The 16,434-nt window shown below is 42.4% G+C and overlaps 1 protein-coding gene across 1 annotated transcript in view; it reads left to right on the forward strand.

The window, feature by feature from the left end:
- MED13L (mediator complex subunit 13L) overlaps nt 1-16,434 on the forward strand; it is a 166,689-nt gene that overhangs the window by 110,001 nt on the left and 40,254 nt on the right. Inside the window, exons 5-7 of the mRNA XM_074554372.1 lie at nt 12,510-12,655; nt 13,762-13,956; nt 14,348-14,539. Coding sequence (XP_074410473.1) covers nt 12,510-12,655; nt 13,762-13,956; nt 14,348-14,539 — 533 coding nt within the window. The remainder of the gene's footprint in view (nt 1-12,509; nt 12,656-13,761; nt 13,957-14,347; nt 14,540-16,434) is intronic.

Genomic DNA, 16,434 nt, shown 5'->3' on the forward strand with positions numbered 1-16,434 from the left:
AGGAGCTGCAGGAGCTGGGGCAGGGACAGAGGTGCTGCTTTCCCTTTCTCTGGGCTCGCTCTGTGCCTGTGCCCACGGTGGGTGGGTGCTGCCCACCAGGGCTCTGCTTCCCTCACTTGGGTGGAGTTTCAGTCCTGCCAAGACACAGAATTGCTATTTCAGGCATTTCTGTAAAATATTTTTCACTGCAGAAGTGTTTTCTGCACTGATGGGGTTGGGGTTTTTTCTTTTCATTTTCTGACAGAAACTTGTTCTTCATTCAAGAAGATAATGAGGCAGAAAATAATTTATATTGTAAGATTACTTGGTGGAACTGAAAACACAAAATCTTACATTTGATACGAGAATAATTATTTTTCCTTCTCATGATTTTTCATGAATTGTGTTGTTGGAACATACTTTCTTCAGGTTTCACATAATTTGTTTATTATGTGTCTATGTAAATGTTTAAAATGCAATAAGCTTTGGATTTATGTGCAAAAATAATACTTTCATTTCCACTTGAGCTTAATGTCGTTTCAGGAGCTGGTTTTAGCTTATTTGAAATAATTTTTCTTTTCAAGCTTTTTTTCTTGGTTGAGCACCTTATAGAAGGGATGAAGTCCCTGCTTCATTTTCAGATTTATTTTTTTAAATAGAGAAATTCTGCCTTCATTCTGACACTTTTTAAGGTGTTATTTTGTGAGACAATAAAATGTTCTGTCCCATTTCAATATTGATGAGATTGTGAATGGTTTTCATAGGCAAAAACTCCTCAATATGTTGGGATTTTTCTCTCCTCTTAAGATTGTGGTGCTGGAGGTCACTGGTTTGGTGCCCAGTACCTCTGTTCCCCTCCTGAGGAATGATTCCCTTGGTGACAAATCCTTCTCTCCCCATCCTTGACACTGAATTATTTCCCTGTGCCTTGTAAAAAAATGAAGAGAGGAGCAGTAGGTAGGTGAGGACTAGAAAGTAACAAAAATTAAAATAATTATGTGTGACCTGCAGTTGTCATTTAAAGCCCCCCAAACATTCAGGACGTGACTGGGAGCTGGAGTAGTGGAGATCAGGGAGTGAACGTGCTTGACTGAATGGTGCATCTTTAATGCCTTGTATCCCTGCTAGTGCAGTTCTTTCTCCATTCCTAAGTGTGATTTGTGTGCCACCTGTTTCAACTGCAGTCACTCTCCAGGGACATCAAATGGGAGGCAGCATGTAGGAGCTAAATTATTTGGAGAGGATTCAGTGATTGACTTAAATGTAAAGGGATTAATTGGACTCTAAACTAGTCAATTAAACCGTACTCCAAAAGTGGAAAGATCACAAATGCATGGCAATGAATAAATTAATGCATTTTTCATGGTTTTAGAATTTTCTACATGTTGCTTAATTTGTTTTGAATCATAAAATTTATTCCATTAATTGTGATCATGCTGCATAATGGACGCATGTGAAATAATTTTGTGCAGCCATCCTCCTAAAGGACAGCTGGCAGCAGGCTTACAGCACAAATTTCTGTGTGCATTAGGAGGTGTTTACAGCCTTTGCAGGCTCTTGCAGCAAAGGAGAACAAATTTTCTCTGAGACCATGCTGTAAAATGAGGTTCAGAGCTCTTAAAACTTTGTCTTGGTTCTGTGTAGCTCATTAAACCTTGTGCTCTTCCACAGAAGTGTGAAGGGCATTTTATGCTCAGTCCTTGGTGCTTGAGCAAGGTGTGCTCTGTGAGGTAATCTGGAGAGATTTAGGCTCTTGGCTTTGTTTGTCATTTGGGGGTGAGGGGGTTTGGCTTTTTGTTTAATTTTATCGGGGTATAGTTGAGCATTATTTTCTTCCATTTTGCAGCAGGGCTGTTGTCCTGTCACATTTCAGGGTTCAGCTGTGAGTCCTGGGAATATTAAAGCTCTCCATCAGGACTCACCTCTCTCTGTATTCTGTAATTGAAAATACTTGAGTTACTATTATAGATTTATAATCATGTAAAGATATCAGAAGACTTGGTTTGTGGGAAGAAATTAATTTAGAGGGGGATGAAGTCTTGCAGCACTTTCAAGTCCTGTTTCAGTTCTCAGTGAATGTGAGATGGTCAGGAGGTCCCCAGCTCCCACGGCTGCTTCCTCACTGGAGAGCTCCCAGTTCTGGTGTTCCCCTGCCAGAAAAACTAAACTTTGCTCACACTGAAAAGAGGGTAGAGGGGTTTAATGCCTGGAGAGTCTGAATTTCTTTTTAAAGGTTGTGTGAATCTATGACATAAAACTCACCACCTTTTCCCTTGGGGAGCCCACAGTAAGCAACACAAGTCAAAACTGCATTAATAGTTTTGAGATTTTGAGAACAATATTCTTCTTATTATTTCTGTGTTGAACAACCTGGGTAACCACAGTTCTCCCTGTTGATGTACTTGCTTTGTGAATGAAACCAATAAATTTAATTTCATATGGAGTGAACTTAATGAAAACGAGAATTGCTCGTGTGGCCCTTTTCCCCCTTCAGTTTGCTTTTTTCCAGGAATCTCTTTTCTGAACGGCCTTAATCTAATATAATGCTGCTTTGGATAAGAGCTCAGCCTCCATGGGGTGAAGGGGAGAAGGGTGCATTAACCTACATTAGCCGGCAGGAAAAACAAGGCAGTGCTGCCCTGCAGAGCAGAGGAGGAGCCTGGGCTGGGCTGGGCTTTATTTCTGTAGCTCAGACATGGGCAGGACCCGCCCTGGCTGTGCTCTGGCTGCGGTGACAGAGCCCGTGTGCCCGTCTGGAGAGCATCCCTGTGCCTGAGACTGCCGGAATTTAAATTGGGACAGAGCAAATGAATTGCGGTGTCTGGTAACTTGCGAATTACTGGGCACTGTTACCGTGCCAGTGCTGCTTAACTGACAAAGCAGGGAGAGAAGCCTGGCTGATGGGAGAAAATTGGCTCTTTGCTTGTAAGAAACATGTATCTTTTCTTTTATGGCATTTTAGTTTTCATTATTTTTAAGCTTCATTTTTAGGATTTGATTATCTTGATTTGAGCTTCATTTTTAGGATTTGTGTAGACCTGATTATCTTGAAAGAATTTAGATAAAATAATTTTAAAGCTTCACACAACTCCTTCCTAGTTTAAACATGTGATGCAAGCAGAAATAAGTGTCAGTGGCTGCTTCACTTTCTTCCCCATGCTGGGAGCAGTCTGAGAATGATGTGATGTTCACATATTATTTCCCCTTCTACCTCATACCTGCTGGTCAGGGTTCTTGTAGAGCATTGACAGCTGGTTTTGTTCCCATATTTTAATATATATTTTTTAGGTCTCCCTAGCCTGGTTTGCAGAGCACCGGCTGGTTGTTGCAGCTCGGTGTTCCCAGGTGAGGGAATGTTTGGTTTCTGAGGAACTCAGAGCTGTTATTTGTGAGAACACCACGTGTGTTACACAAACAAATAACGTGACCTTTCAGACTCTGCCTCCATAATAACAGAGTAGCCCTGTAAAACACCCAGCAGTGCTTATCCACATCACAGCGCTCGCTCAGGTTACAGGGCTTTCACAGCAGTCATTTCTGACAAATGGCTGTGGAGATCAAAGCCATTTCAAGCCAAATCAGACTATCAGATGCATTCAATTTCTATCTTTCAGAACTAATTGTGATATAAATCAAGACAGAATTTAGGTTATTTTTTGATTATTTGTTACAGATAAATTGCTGTGGTATTCCATGTTGATGCTCTTCTTAAATGTGCAGTTTTGAATCCAGTAGAGCACAGAGCAAATATTGGTGACAAATTCAGCTTTGAATGAAGGTGGCTTTGAGTGAATCTGTGCTACAAGGACATACTAAAGTAAGGAATTGTCTGAAGCAATTACTAAGGCATCACTGATGACTTGTGGCTTTACTCCTAGAGCAATATTAATTTATGAAAATGAAGCTCCCAACATAAATGTGGTTTGATACTCCCCCATATCTGAGTGCTAAATACTCTTTTTGTTTCTTGGCTGAACATGATTTCATCACTGACTTCACACACAACTCCTGCAATTCAGGTGTGAGACTGAGAACTGGGCTGACTTAATTGGGTAAAGTTAACTGCTCACTGATGGCCAGTGTGCAACACAAACCTTAGTAGAAAGGATAACATTTTTACCCCTTTATGAGGAGTAGAGGGAAGCCTTTTTCCAAAGCTTCACTTTCTTTGGGTCTGTGACCCACAGACAAATCATTTAGACTGTGCCAGCCAACCATCCAGCTGGAGTTGTGAGCCAGAGTAACTGATAGCTGTGTTATCTGAGATAAAACTGCCACAGAAAGCTTCAATTTAAGGGAACCCAGCATTTAAACTTTGCAGGGCTGAGCTGTTAAGGAAAGGTCAGTTTATGCCTTGGGCTGAAATAAAAGGCAATAGTTGCTTGGCCAACCTCCATCAGCGCTCGTCAGGCTCGTGCTGGAGTTTGGGGTTATTAATATTCAAAAGGATTTTTTCAGTCCTGATCTCCAGAGCACAACTGCTCATGACAGTTCTGAGGGCTGGATGGTATTTAAGAAATGCTGAGACTAACAGCACAAAAAGAGGGCTTTTGGGGAGATTCCACATATAACTAACATGTAACTTATTCATGTGCCATGAATAACTTATGGGGCACATTGAATATATGAGCTTATCTGCTTGCATTCTTGTTTGAAAGGGTATCAGATCTCTCATGGAAATTAATTTTCCAAAGGACCCATTTCACACCCTGTGTGGAAACACAGTGCTTCAGACAGAGAGAGAGATGGCAGGAGGGTGATAACAGCAGGGATTTTAGAAGCTTTATATGCAATTTTTCCTGATGTGTTGGTATTTTGAGTATGCTAAAGCAAGAAATATTGCATCCATTCTGACAATCTTCTAGTTAATTATAATCCATTTTGTAGTTTTCACCAGCTGGTACTATTGTTTTTATAATACCTGGTAAGGCTGGTACAGATATAAGCAAGTTCCTGAATTCTAAGGACATATATCTTAAAAAGCTCAGAATTTCCAGTGAAAAATATGTGTTTGTTTTGGCATTAACCTGAAAATAACTTTAATAACTTCCATGTTTCTTTTCTGGTATGCATTTATATAGTATTTTAAAGTCTATATCCTGTAGTACAGTAGAAATATGGTCACAGCAACTTCTGTGTTTTTTAAATAGGGCAGGATCCAGAGTCTCATCACAATGAATTTTAATTCATAATGAATATAATAAACTTGCAGAATCACTTTTTGGTACTGACATCTTAAATAATTCAAAATAGTTGCAGTTCTAAATCAGCACAGCTCTGAAGTGTGGCACAAATGTAACAAATAATGGACTCAGTAATCCTCAGTGCCTCGAGGTACTTGGTGTGGTACAGTCCTGACTGCATCCCTCACCATCCCTCTGCCAGGGGAGGAATGTTCACTGGGATTTACTGCAGGAATTTTATTTCAGATATTGAACACTGCTTCAGTACATAAAAACATTCTTATTTCTGTGTGTATTTCCAGGGCAAGCATGGGTGTTGCTGCAGAACCTGTTCCTCCCTGCAGGAGCTGTGCTGCCCTAAGGTGCTGTCTCCTCAGCAGGAGCACTGGCACTGTGGTATTTCCTCACAGCTAAACCTGTTCTGCATCTCCAAACAACCCAAACCTGGAGCTCTCCCAGCCTGAGACACGGGGATGAGGCAGGGCAGGGAATGGGAGCAGTTTGTGCCGTGCTGCCATCGAAGGTTACGGACGCTGGATGTGACCTTGCCTCCAGCACAGACTTGGTGTGGGTCCTGTTCCAAGTGATCCTGCAGTGCAGTTGCTGCTCAGAACGGGCTGATGGGATGTGCAGCATTTCCCCAGGACTCGTGCAGGTGCTGCTGTGCTCACCCTGTCACGCTGCAGACTGATGGATGCACTGGAGGAATAACCCCGTGTGCCCAGGCTGGGGGCTCACCCTGTGCATGCATTTATGCATCTCCCTGCTGGAGATGGGATCAGGGAGGGAATCCTGTCAGGGAGGTGAGCGTTGGCCTTGGCAAGGGCTTTGCTGGTGACAACTGAGGCAGTGTTGAGACAATAAGTCTGTAACACAGCAAGTGTTTCGATAATGTTATCTAAATGCTTGCTGCATTGTGAAACTGTTATCTTAGTGCTTTACTTCACTACTGGAAAAACATTAAAGGCAATTCATATGTATACAAAGTTTCTGTCTGTGCATCTCATAATTTTTAAAAAATCCAACCAAATATGTGAGACAACAAATGGACTTATAGATACTGTTATTAAAGATCTGGTAGTTCTGGGAACTCATGCTCTGTTCCCTGCTCTGCTTTTTATTTCTTTGAGCTGGGGAAGAGAAAGAGATAACAAAATCAAGAGACAAGGAGTCATTGCCAAAGCAATATGATTTAATCTGCAGCTTGGCCTCCTGTATTCTTATTGTGTGCCATACAAAAACTGGTGACTTTGGGCAGAGATGTATAAGCAGACATCAGTTTCCTTTGTTCATGAGCCAGCAGTGTGTTCCCCTGAAGAAAAGTTGTTTCAGGTGGTGTGATACAGTGAAATAATTGCCCAATTGGTTTCAGCTGGGTGTTCATTAGCCTGGACAAGCTCCAGCTGCTGGGCAGTGTCAGCCCTCAGCCCTGTTCTGGCTCCAGCACACAGAGAATTCTGGATCCAGTGGGACAGGGAGTCCTTGCTTCCCAGGGGCTGATGTGTGGAGTGATGGAGCCCCAAGCAGGCTCCAGGTTGGTGTTTCCATGATTTAGTGTGGATCTGGGGCCACAGCAGAGAGAGCCTGGCTGTGGGGGTCCCATGCTGGTACAGAAGAGGGGGCTGGGTGCTCTTGGCAGGCTGTGGTGTCCAGAACACTCTGGAATTGTCTCATGCCTGGAATGCTTTCCTTTTAGCTTTAGTTGTGGTTTTCAATTTGTGATTTCCCCTAAGGGCCAGAAAATGGCCTGGCCTTTTTTGTTTGCTGCTCCAGGTGCTTCCCTGCTCTCTTGGTGTGTGTGGGGAAGCTTCCTCTGCTGCCACAGTGGCCTGGCCGGGCCCTGCAGCTCCTGCCTGGCCCATGGTGTGCCCTGGAGGCTCTGGGAGTGCATCCCTGCCCTCAGCTAGGGGGGTGCCTGACTGAGCACGGGCACAGAGGCTCTGCCTTCTCTCAAACCAAAGCAGGCAGCCTTCCTTCTCCTCCCTCAGTGGGAGCTTCTTCAAGTTCAGGCTTCTCTGGAAATAAATATCCAGAAGATTTAAGAAGGGGTGATTTCCATACTGGACTGTTACTTTACTGTGGTGTTGGAGTGTTATTGGCTGTAGGGGTGTCCAGGTGCTGCCATCTCCTGCCCAAACCCCTCTGTGACCTGCTCCTGTCCTGTTGCTTTAGCAGCTTTAAAGGAAAGTATTTTATTTTGCTCTCACTTATTCTTCTGTTTCAAATTTGCCTTTTGATGCCCTCTTTTTTGTATTCCACATCAAACAAGTGATTTGACAGTTTTCCTAATGCCTGTGCCTTGCTGCTGCCTCTTTTCTGACATCAGACTTGATGAAGCTATTTTGGGGTAACTGTGATTTGAGGGCTTTCAGATCCCAGACTTAACTTCGAGGAGAATTTAAGCAGCTGTACAATTTATTGGTCAGAAAATGCAATTAATCATACACAGTCAGTGGCTTTGTGGACAATGCTTACAAAATAAAGGAGAAAGAAGTTGTCTGCAGCCTGGAGGGCAGAGCATGGCAGCTCTAGCTCCTCTGTGGAGAAATAAATATTTAAAAAATGCTCAGCCCTGAAAATAGGATGGATATGTACAAATACAGGATTCTTAAATTTTCACTGTGTTTTTCTAAGGAGCCTTTAGGTCAGTCCAGGCATCTGGCTCCCAACTGCACTTTCCAGGTGTGTCAGGAGGTTGCAATGTTTGGGATAAAGCAAGCTTAGACGCTGTGCACTGCATGGCAGCAAGGGGTTTTCAGGGAATGGTTTCAAGTCCTTAAAATAATAAGGACAAAATTCATCCATAGAACTATTGTTTTAATATCCCTCTAATAAGAAAAAGAATCAGTTGTGTTCAATTAGTTTTTTTGTAGGATCTTCTTCCCCAAATCCCAAAGTAATTGTTACTGGCAGTTTGATTTCCAGTTTGATTTTACATTTGTGGTATATTTTGAAGTCTGTAGGGGGCAGTTTAACTTTATACAAGATATACATTAGTACATACATTCCAAACTCTGTTAGGAGTTGCAGTATCTTGGCATTGTTTCATGTACAGTTTGAAAGCAGAACAGGTTCCACTGGGTATTTATCCAAACCTCCCAAAAAATGGAAACAACACCCCAATCCATCAGTTGTTCCCTTTCTCTGCCAATGTTGTGGACTTTAAATGTAGTTGAGTTTTTATAATCCTCATCTGATTTTTTATATGTAAGTAAATGTAATGTTTTCTTTAAGTCATTTATAGTAACTAAGGAATTGGCATTCATAAAGTTTATGGGAAGCCCTAAATATTACATTGCCAAGGTATTCAGCTACATTTTTAGACATCTCAAAAGTTATTTGAGGTAATTAAGGTCCCAGAGGAAGCACCTGAAAGACAGCTAATGTCAGCTGCAGGTGATTAGGTGCCAAAGTGAAGGCTTGATTTTTCTGTGTTACAGAGAAAAAGTACCTGTAAAAGGGCACAGATCTTTTGTTACAGAAGGTTATTTGACATTGCTATTTCTTTGCATTTCTGTTAACTGATTTTATTTAATCAGTTGTTTTAATTTTAGCACACAAGTCTCAGTGAAGGTAGTGGAAATATTGTTGAAGGTGTGTGCCAGAGTGTTCTGCTGGCTGCAGACCAGTGCTCAACATTTCTCCCACCTCACCTTTCATGCAGCCACAGTTGAAAATAACAAATAATCTGTATGTGTTCTATGCATTCCACTGAGGGAGATGACATCCTAACCAAGGCAGCTGTAAGGCACTGGGAAAGCAAAAAATGGATTCTGAAATACCTGTAAAAAAGAGTTCCTGCATAGTGTGACCAGAGTACTGGCACACATTTGCTCTCTGTTGTGGTTTGGCACTGGCTGAAATGCCAGGTACCCACAAAAACTGTTCACTCGCTGTTCTCTGCTGCAGGTGGGCAGAGGAGGGGGAAAAAGAGGTTCATGAGTTGAGATAAAGGCTGGGAGAAAACACTTTAAGGGCAAAACAGGCTCAAATTTAAAGGTATAAAGTAAATTTATTATTAACAGAGTCAGAGGAGTCAAACTGTGCCTCTGACTGCCCTGTGTTCCTGGTGTGATTCCTTAGTGTGTGCAAAGTGAATGTACAGCACAGCTGTGCAAGAATAGCAACATTTGCATTATTGTTCTTGTCCTGAGCTGGCAGCTCGAGGTGCCCAACAGACTCTGAGGAGTAGGGAGATCATTTGGAAGCCATTTCATGTACCTTCCTGATGGTTTCTGATAGTTTTATCATCGGATCAGAAAAGAATACAGAAATGAGACTGATTAAATACCTGCAGAGAGGGACTTCTCAAAAGCCTGTCAACTTCACTTTTTGAACTGGGTTGAAATAAATGTAAATAAAATAAAAAATCAGTCTGAACATCATGTTGAATGTTTTTTGGAATCCTGATCTGATCTGCATATTGTGTTCAGTTTTTTGTTGGTGCAAAGAGAAGTGGATCTTGTAGGAAAACTGGATATTGGTAATCTTGGAAGACTCTGGTGAGGGTCTGAGCAATTTGTGAGTTTTGGAACTTTATAGGTACAGTGGAGCTCAGTGGATCAGGTGAAGCCTTGTGCTGGGGCTGTGTGAAGGGCTGGCTGCTTGGAGCTGGGTGAGGTTTCTCCACTTGGATTTTATTCCAAGATCTGGCTCACATTTGTAGCCAGAGTGATTTCTTTGGGCTGGTATTTCAGGAATGGTGTGAGCTGTGCTGCATGCAGGAGTGTCAGGGGGCTGGGAGCACACATTGGAGTGGGACACAGCCCAAATGAAATTCTTATTTGTTACTAAAGGAAACTTACACCTGGGGACTGCAGGAAGTCCTCAGGCCTTGATCTTGATTATTTTTGGTCTTGAAAGCTGAGCTTGTGGCAGTGACTGGCACCAGAGGGAGCTTCACTCATGTGTCAGTGCCTGTGCTCTGGCAGAGCTGTGGGGAGCCAGGGAGGGCACAGGGCCTGGCTGGAGCTGCCCCTGCTGGGCAAGGGGGGCTTGTGCCAGCAGCTCTGGGCTTAGGGAGGGCACTGCTGCACTGAGTGAGCTTTGTTGTTCCTCTCTTCCCCCCATAGTTAGTTATCTGTACTCCTAGTCTGGAGCTGTCTAATTCTGTAATCTCTCAGTTACTAATTCTGCTGTGAGGTGATTCTCACTTGAAAGTTGGTGCCTGGCCTCCAAAACCAAATGAATCTTTGACTTTCAAGCTCTGATTTGGTGTATTCCTTATCCTCACAGTGTTTCTGGGTAGCTGTGAGTGTTGCATAAGATTTCACATGATTTGTTCATGCCAGAGCACTTTGCAAGACGCTTGAGAGTCTCCCTGGATGGTCTCAATTTTTTCCCTTCAGTTCAATAGCAGCCAAGCAAGACCCACAGTTAAATCCTGTAGGAAGCTTGCAGAATCCAGAGTGTTTCTGTGTGTATCCTAAAGACAGGAACTAAAAAAACCAGCTTTGCTCTCTGCTTTGGAAATGCTGACCTGCTGCACGTGAACTCTCTGCAGACATTATTCCCACTTATCTTACACCAGAAATCTCATGGGGTTTTTATTTATTAAAACCTTCTTTATATTAAAGGTGTTCACGCTGTGTAGGGAAACTAATGGACTTTGTTTAAATGATTGGACTTTGCTGTAATTTTGTATTTCTTGTATGTGCAGAAATCCACTGTTCAGGGGGTTTTATTACGTTAATTGATTTGCTTCTCTTCTTGGGGCAGGATAGAAATACCTGGAGTCTGACCCGTTTTGTGCCATGTCCTGTTCCCTCCCTTTCCCCCATGTAACATAACAATCCATTTCCCACTTCATCACTGAGCACAGTGAAATTTCTTTCCTTTGTGAAAATTGAAACATAATGAAACCTTTTATTTACTGGAATTATTGTTACAAAGTACTTCAGAATCATGGATGGCAGCACCAGGGAAGTGTGGCTGTTGCCTGGCATTGCAGTAACCTTTTCTCAGCTGAACTTTTTCTTCTGGTCTCTTTTTGTAGTAGGATTTGAGCTTCACAGAAGAGTAACTTGGGCTACAGGATGAGAAGTTACTCTGTGGAATCATTCAGAGATTTAGAGAGATTAGAGCAGCTCCCAGTCCTAGACCATCAGTGCCTTTGTTTAAAAGCACCGGGCAGCAGTAGCAGAGCAGTTGGTTGAATTGAACACTGGACTGAGAATGTTGTAATTGCCTCTGGTTTTTGCTCTTGGTGCAGGTCGTGAGAGCTGTGTGTAAAACAGGTCCCGTTAGGGCTGGCCCTGTGCCAAAGCCAACACCCATAAAACTGTGCACAGCTCTTGAACTGGACAGGGAAATCTCTGCACACTTACTGCAGCTCTGGACATTTTTAGTTGATTAAAATGAAGATTAAAAACATGAAGTGTGCTTTGTTTTCTTTTTTTCTTGTGGCTTTGTAGCAAGGAATATTTAAGCAAATACTTTGCTGTGATGTGAATCACTCTGTGGGTAGAATGAAGTGAAAACATTTTCAATACAGTTCATTTCAAGTTAAATTTGGTCAGCAGTGGCAAATCCATGGTTAACCTTAGGTTGTTGACAACTTTATTTAATATTCATGTGCTTTTATACTTTTTAATCAAGATTCTCATTAGATGTTAGGCAAACATCTTTCCTATTCCTTTGTTTCTTTTCAGCTGGACCTCATTGTGGGGTTTTGATAGATGAGTTGACCGTCACAATTAACAGACAAGTATCATGGATATAGGTTAAGAAAAAGGGTTTTTTTACTCCTTGAGTTGTTATCAAGGGACAGCCGGGGTTGGGATATTTGGGGGGGTCGGCTTGTCACTGTGGTGACATCTGACCTCCAATCAAGGTTTGAGAAAGTAAACTCCACCACTGGATGGTGAAGGAGTCGATGGACAGAATTTTGGGAAGGGTTAAAGGGTTAAAAGGCAAAATCTCCATTGTGTGGGGGAGCACATGATGGGGAAAATCCTTTTCTCCTGGTGCTGTAACCTTTTGTCTATTCATTCTTCTGCTGTATTATTGGTAAGGTTTAATACACCTATCTAAATTTATGAAAAGTGAGTGGCTATTTCTCACAGGGTGAACTTTGAAGAATTTCTAAAGACCCATGATTTTACCCCTTGAATTCTAGTTAAAATCCCATTTATTTGTAATGAAACAAGTAAGAAAACACATCGATGAGACAGCTGCCAACACTGTCAGTTATTTGTCAGTTATTGTGAGAGATCCCCTCTGTTTGTAGATTCCCGGCCAGGCAAGGACAGGACGGGAGGGTGTGTGCTTGGTCTCGGAGCTCAGAATTTCCCTGCCGGAGCCCATTAACACCGATAAATGTTTCCTTTTGTCTCCTGTGCCCTGCAGTGAGCACTTGTCGTGTGCCTTCACGTTCTTCCTGCACGGGGAGAGCAACGTGTGCACGAGCGTGGAGATCGCCCAGCACCAGCCCATCTACCTGATCACCGAGGAGCACATCCAGATGGCGCAGAGCTCCCCCTCGCCCTTCCAAGGTACCGAGCTCCCCGGGGCATGGTTCTCCAGAGCTTGCTGTCTGTTCACATCCTTGGTAACCTTCCATGCCAAACCAATCCATCATTTCAGTTTTAAAATACTTAGTATTTAAGAAAGTCAGTGCACACATGTGGTTTTCTGACATGGTCTCTCTGTGAATCCTATGTGGATGCAAATACTGAGCTTATCTGGTTCGGGACTGATTTTCATTCGTACATTGGCAACTATTTACTGATTTATTTTAAAAACACGGGGTGGGTGTGGAAATGTAGCAGAAACATTGGAAAACTTCAAGTATATGTGACTATTTATTTGCCAGTGTAAGAAATTAAAATTTTACAGAATTAAAGTTGATGGCTTAGTAAATTCATAATGCAGTTTTCATGTAATGCTCTAAAAAAAAAAAAAAAGGAAAAACATTAAGAATTTTGAGTCATTGCATTATGCTGTCTTTACTACAGTCTGAAATTATAATTTCAAAGCAATTAAAGCAAGAAATCTTAGTAAAGTTCAACACAGAGTAAAAAAAAACACCCAGAGACACATGAAATGATCATTTTTAGAGATGTTAATTTATAGAAGCTTTATTGAAAACATTTTGTGTCTACATATAAAGCTTTGACAGAGGCTCAGGCATTTCAGTCATACATTTTATTTCAGTGAGCTGAATTCATGACTCAAATACAACTAAAAATGAAATTGAGTCAGAATGGAAATACCTGTTGTTAAGCAAGTAATTTTCCTTGTTTGTTGTGACTCTTGTTTATGTATTATCTATCCTTTTTAAAGCTGAGAAGTTTCAAATGTCGCCGTCCTCTCTTCTTTCCATGAGTGCTCATCCCTGAATGCTATTTCACTACCCTGGGGTTGCTGGAATTTCATTCACAGTGGAAATGATGAACCCAAACTGCCACAGAGTCCTGTGTCAGCTCAGGAGGGTTCAGTGCTCTGTGGCTTTGGATTCACACCTGCACTGGGTTTTGCAGTGGCTTTCCCTGGACCCTTCAGTCCTCAGGCAGAGCTGGAGCAGCCCTGCTGTGGGATTGTTGCTTGTTCTCCTGCAGTGCTGCTGAGTCCTTCAGGGCTGCTCTTGGTTGTGTTGCAGTGCTGGTGAGCCCTTACGGCCTGAACGGGACCCTGACGGGCCAGTCGTACAAGATGTCAGACCCTGCCACTCGGAAGCTGATGGAGGAGTGGCAGTATTTCTACCCCATGGTGCTGAAGAAAAAGGAAGGCATGAAAGAGGAGGAAGAACTGGGATATGACAACGATTTCCCTGTGGCAGTTGAAGTCATTGTTGGTAAGTTTCAATATTCTGCCTGAAGGATTATTTTCCTCCTCATGATTTGGGAAAAAAAAAAAAAAAGTCATCTAATTAATCAGAAAGAGCCATTATAATTTTCCTATATTCTCTTGTAGCTCTCTTGACACCAGAACATCTGAGTAGTTCTGTCGCCTCAAGCTTTTGTACTCCCTGTATCCCTGATGCCATTATTCACTGGATTGAGCTACTTGTTTCAGCTCTGTGCTGGTTACAGAGGGCTGGATGTATATTAGCATGGAAATTCTTAGCTCTTTGTATTTCAGATAATAAGTTTTGTCAAATTGACATTGAAAACAAGTGGAAGTAGCTGTGGTTGCTGGATATTATCAGGTGTGTCTAAGACTTGTGGTTTTCCATCTCTCTGCAGGGGGTGTGAGGATGGTGTATCCTTCAGCCTTTGTTCTCATCTCCCAGAGTGACATCCCGGTGTCACAGAGCTCTGCCAGTGCTGCAGGCCATATAAATGTGGGACAGCAGGGGCTTGGAAGCGTGAAGGATCCTGTCAGTACCTGTGGGATGCCCCTGACTCCCCCCACCTCTCCAGAGCAGGCTGTTATGGGTAAGCAACGGGCTGGGGAGATGGGCTCACACTCTGGGGAGTGCATGTGTGAGCAGGGGCAGGGTAAAGGCAGGCAGGGGAGGAGGGCTGGGGGGAACTTTGAGGGTGTGTGGTGAAGGGAAGCCAGTGCTGTGAACACCCCTTTACACAAAACAGGGTAAATTCAGTTCAGCTCCATTTCCTATAGGTACATCTGTGTGCAGTGCTGCAAAGCAACACAAACCTCTCACCACTGGGCAACCTTCTGCTTGAACTTGGAGATTTTTTTAACCTGTTGGGCAGCACTTGCTAAAATTCACAGAGCAATAGAAGTGTCAAAGACACAAGGGCCCTACAAGTTTCTGTGAGACTGTGCAGCCAAATGGGGCTAAAAATCCTTGTTATGCCCTCATTGAGGAGCTCCCAAGCTTAGCCTATATGAGACAGTTCTGTCACATCAACAGGGTCAGTCCTGGAATAACAGCCATTGAGCATGGAACTCTAAGATCATCAAGTCCAACCTTTGAACCTTGGTGCAAAGGCAAAGAAAACATGTCTGGATTCACTTGTCCGTGATTAGAGCCTATAGATGAAGACAATCAAAGTATTTAGTATTTACTGCTAATAAGTCAGAATATGAGATGTAAATTCACTTGGAATGGTGTTTTTCAAAGGAACTGAGAGTTAAAATAAGCCAGAAGCCAATTAATGACTAACTGAAGCAAGACAATCATCATTTAAATAACAATCTCTGTTCAAGTATTGATGCATATTTTAATGTGCTATTGTATTTTTAAGATTTTCAAAACCCTTTACACTTGTACAGTATTACAAGGAGGATTCTATTTTTGAATATTCATAAACTGTATTTTATATAAAAGTGTTGATGTTGTCCAATCCGGCAGTCACAGCTTCTGTTTGATCTCTGCTATTGTTTGAGGGCAGCATGAATTTGTATCAGAGGGATGCCTCTCCAGCAAACAATGAAAGAATTCTTTTTTTATCAAAAACCATTTTAAAAGACCTTGAAAAACTGGAGAAATGGATTGGAAAAGCATGTCATGCAGTCCAGAATCACTAATGGGACCCAGAAACTGGATTAGTGTGAGGCACAGGAATAATACTGCAGTTCTGCCCAATACTGTTTAAAACGTGGGTTTAGTGCCATGTCCAGTTTGGAGCACCTAAAGATGTGGACAAACTGACTGAAGTTCAAGAAAGTGCAGTGAGAGTGAGCCTGGATTTTGCAAACAGGACCTACAGGAAAGGATGGACAGAATTGAGGTGGTTTAGTCTAGAGAAGTGGAATTTCAAGGAGAAAAAGAATAGGCTTTTCTCTGCAACCAGTATGTAATGAATCTAAACTGGAGTGAAGCAAAACTAGGTTAAACAGGAGGAATAACTTGCTCTGAGGAAGGATAATGAAATGTTGGAATAAATTGGCTGTTGAAAAGCTACAGAAGTTCCATTAGCAGATGGGTTTTGGGTGGTTTGGTGGGGGCATTTTGTAAGGTTGTTTTTAAGAAACAGATCAGTTAAATTTGTTGATCCAGCTTTAAAGCAAGGACTGGACTAGATGATCTCTTCAGTTGTCTTTTAATCACATTTTCCATGGTTGTGTCTAAAGTATGTAACAAAACAAGTTGTTACTGGAACTGGTGAGTGGCATTTTTCACCAGTGGAACCAGTCTGGACTGCAGGGGCAGTGTGGTGGCCTCTGGTGGGGGCTGCTGTGTCCTCCATTCAGTGCACCATTACCTGCCAGAGGTATCTCTGTGTGTTCCAGGGCTGTGCCAGGGATGTTCATGGACAAAAATTAGTGTCAGTGTGTGAGAACAAAGTGATTTTTCCTGCTGTGCAGTTCTGTCTCCTGTTATGCTGTATATTACTGTACTGTATAGTATAAAAATATTACA

This window comes from Zonotrichia albicollis, chromosome 18 (genome assembly GCF_047830755.1).
Source record: "Zonotrichia albicollis isolate bZonAlb1 chromosome 18, bZonAlb1.hap1, whole genome shotgun sequence".
NCBI classification, from domain to species: domain Eukaryota; kingdom Metazoa; phylum Chordata; class Aves; order Passeriformes; family Passerellidae; genus Zonotrichia; species Zonotrichia albicollis.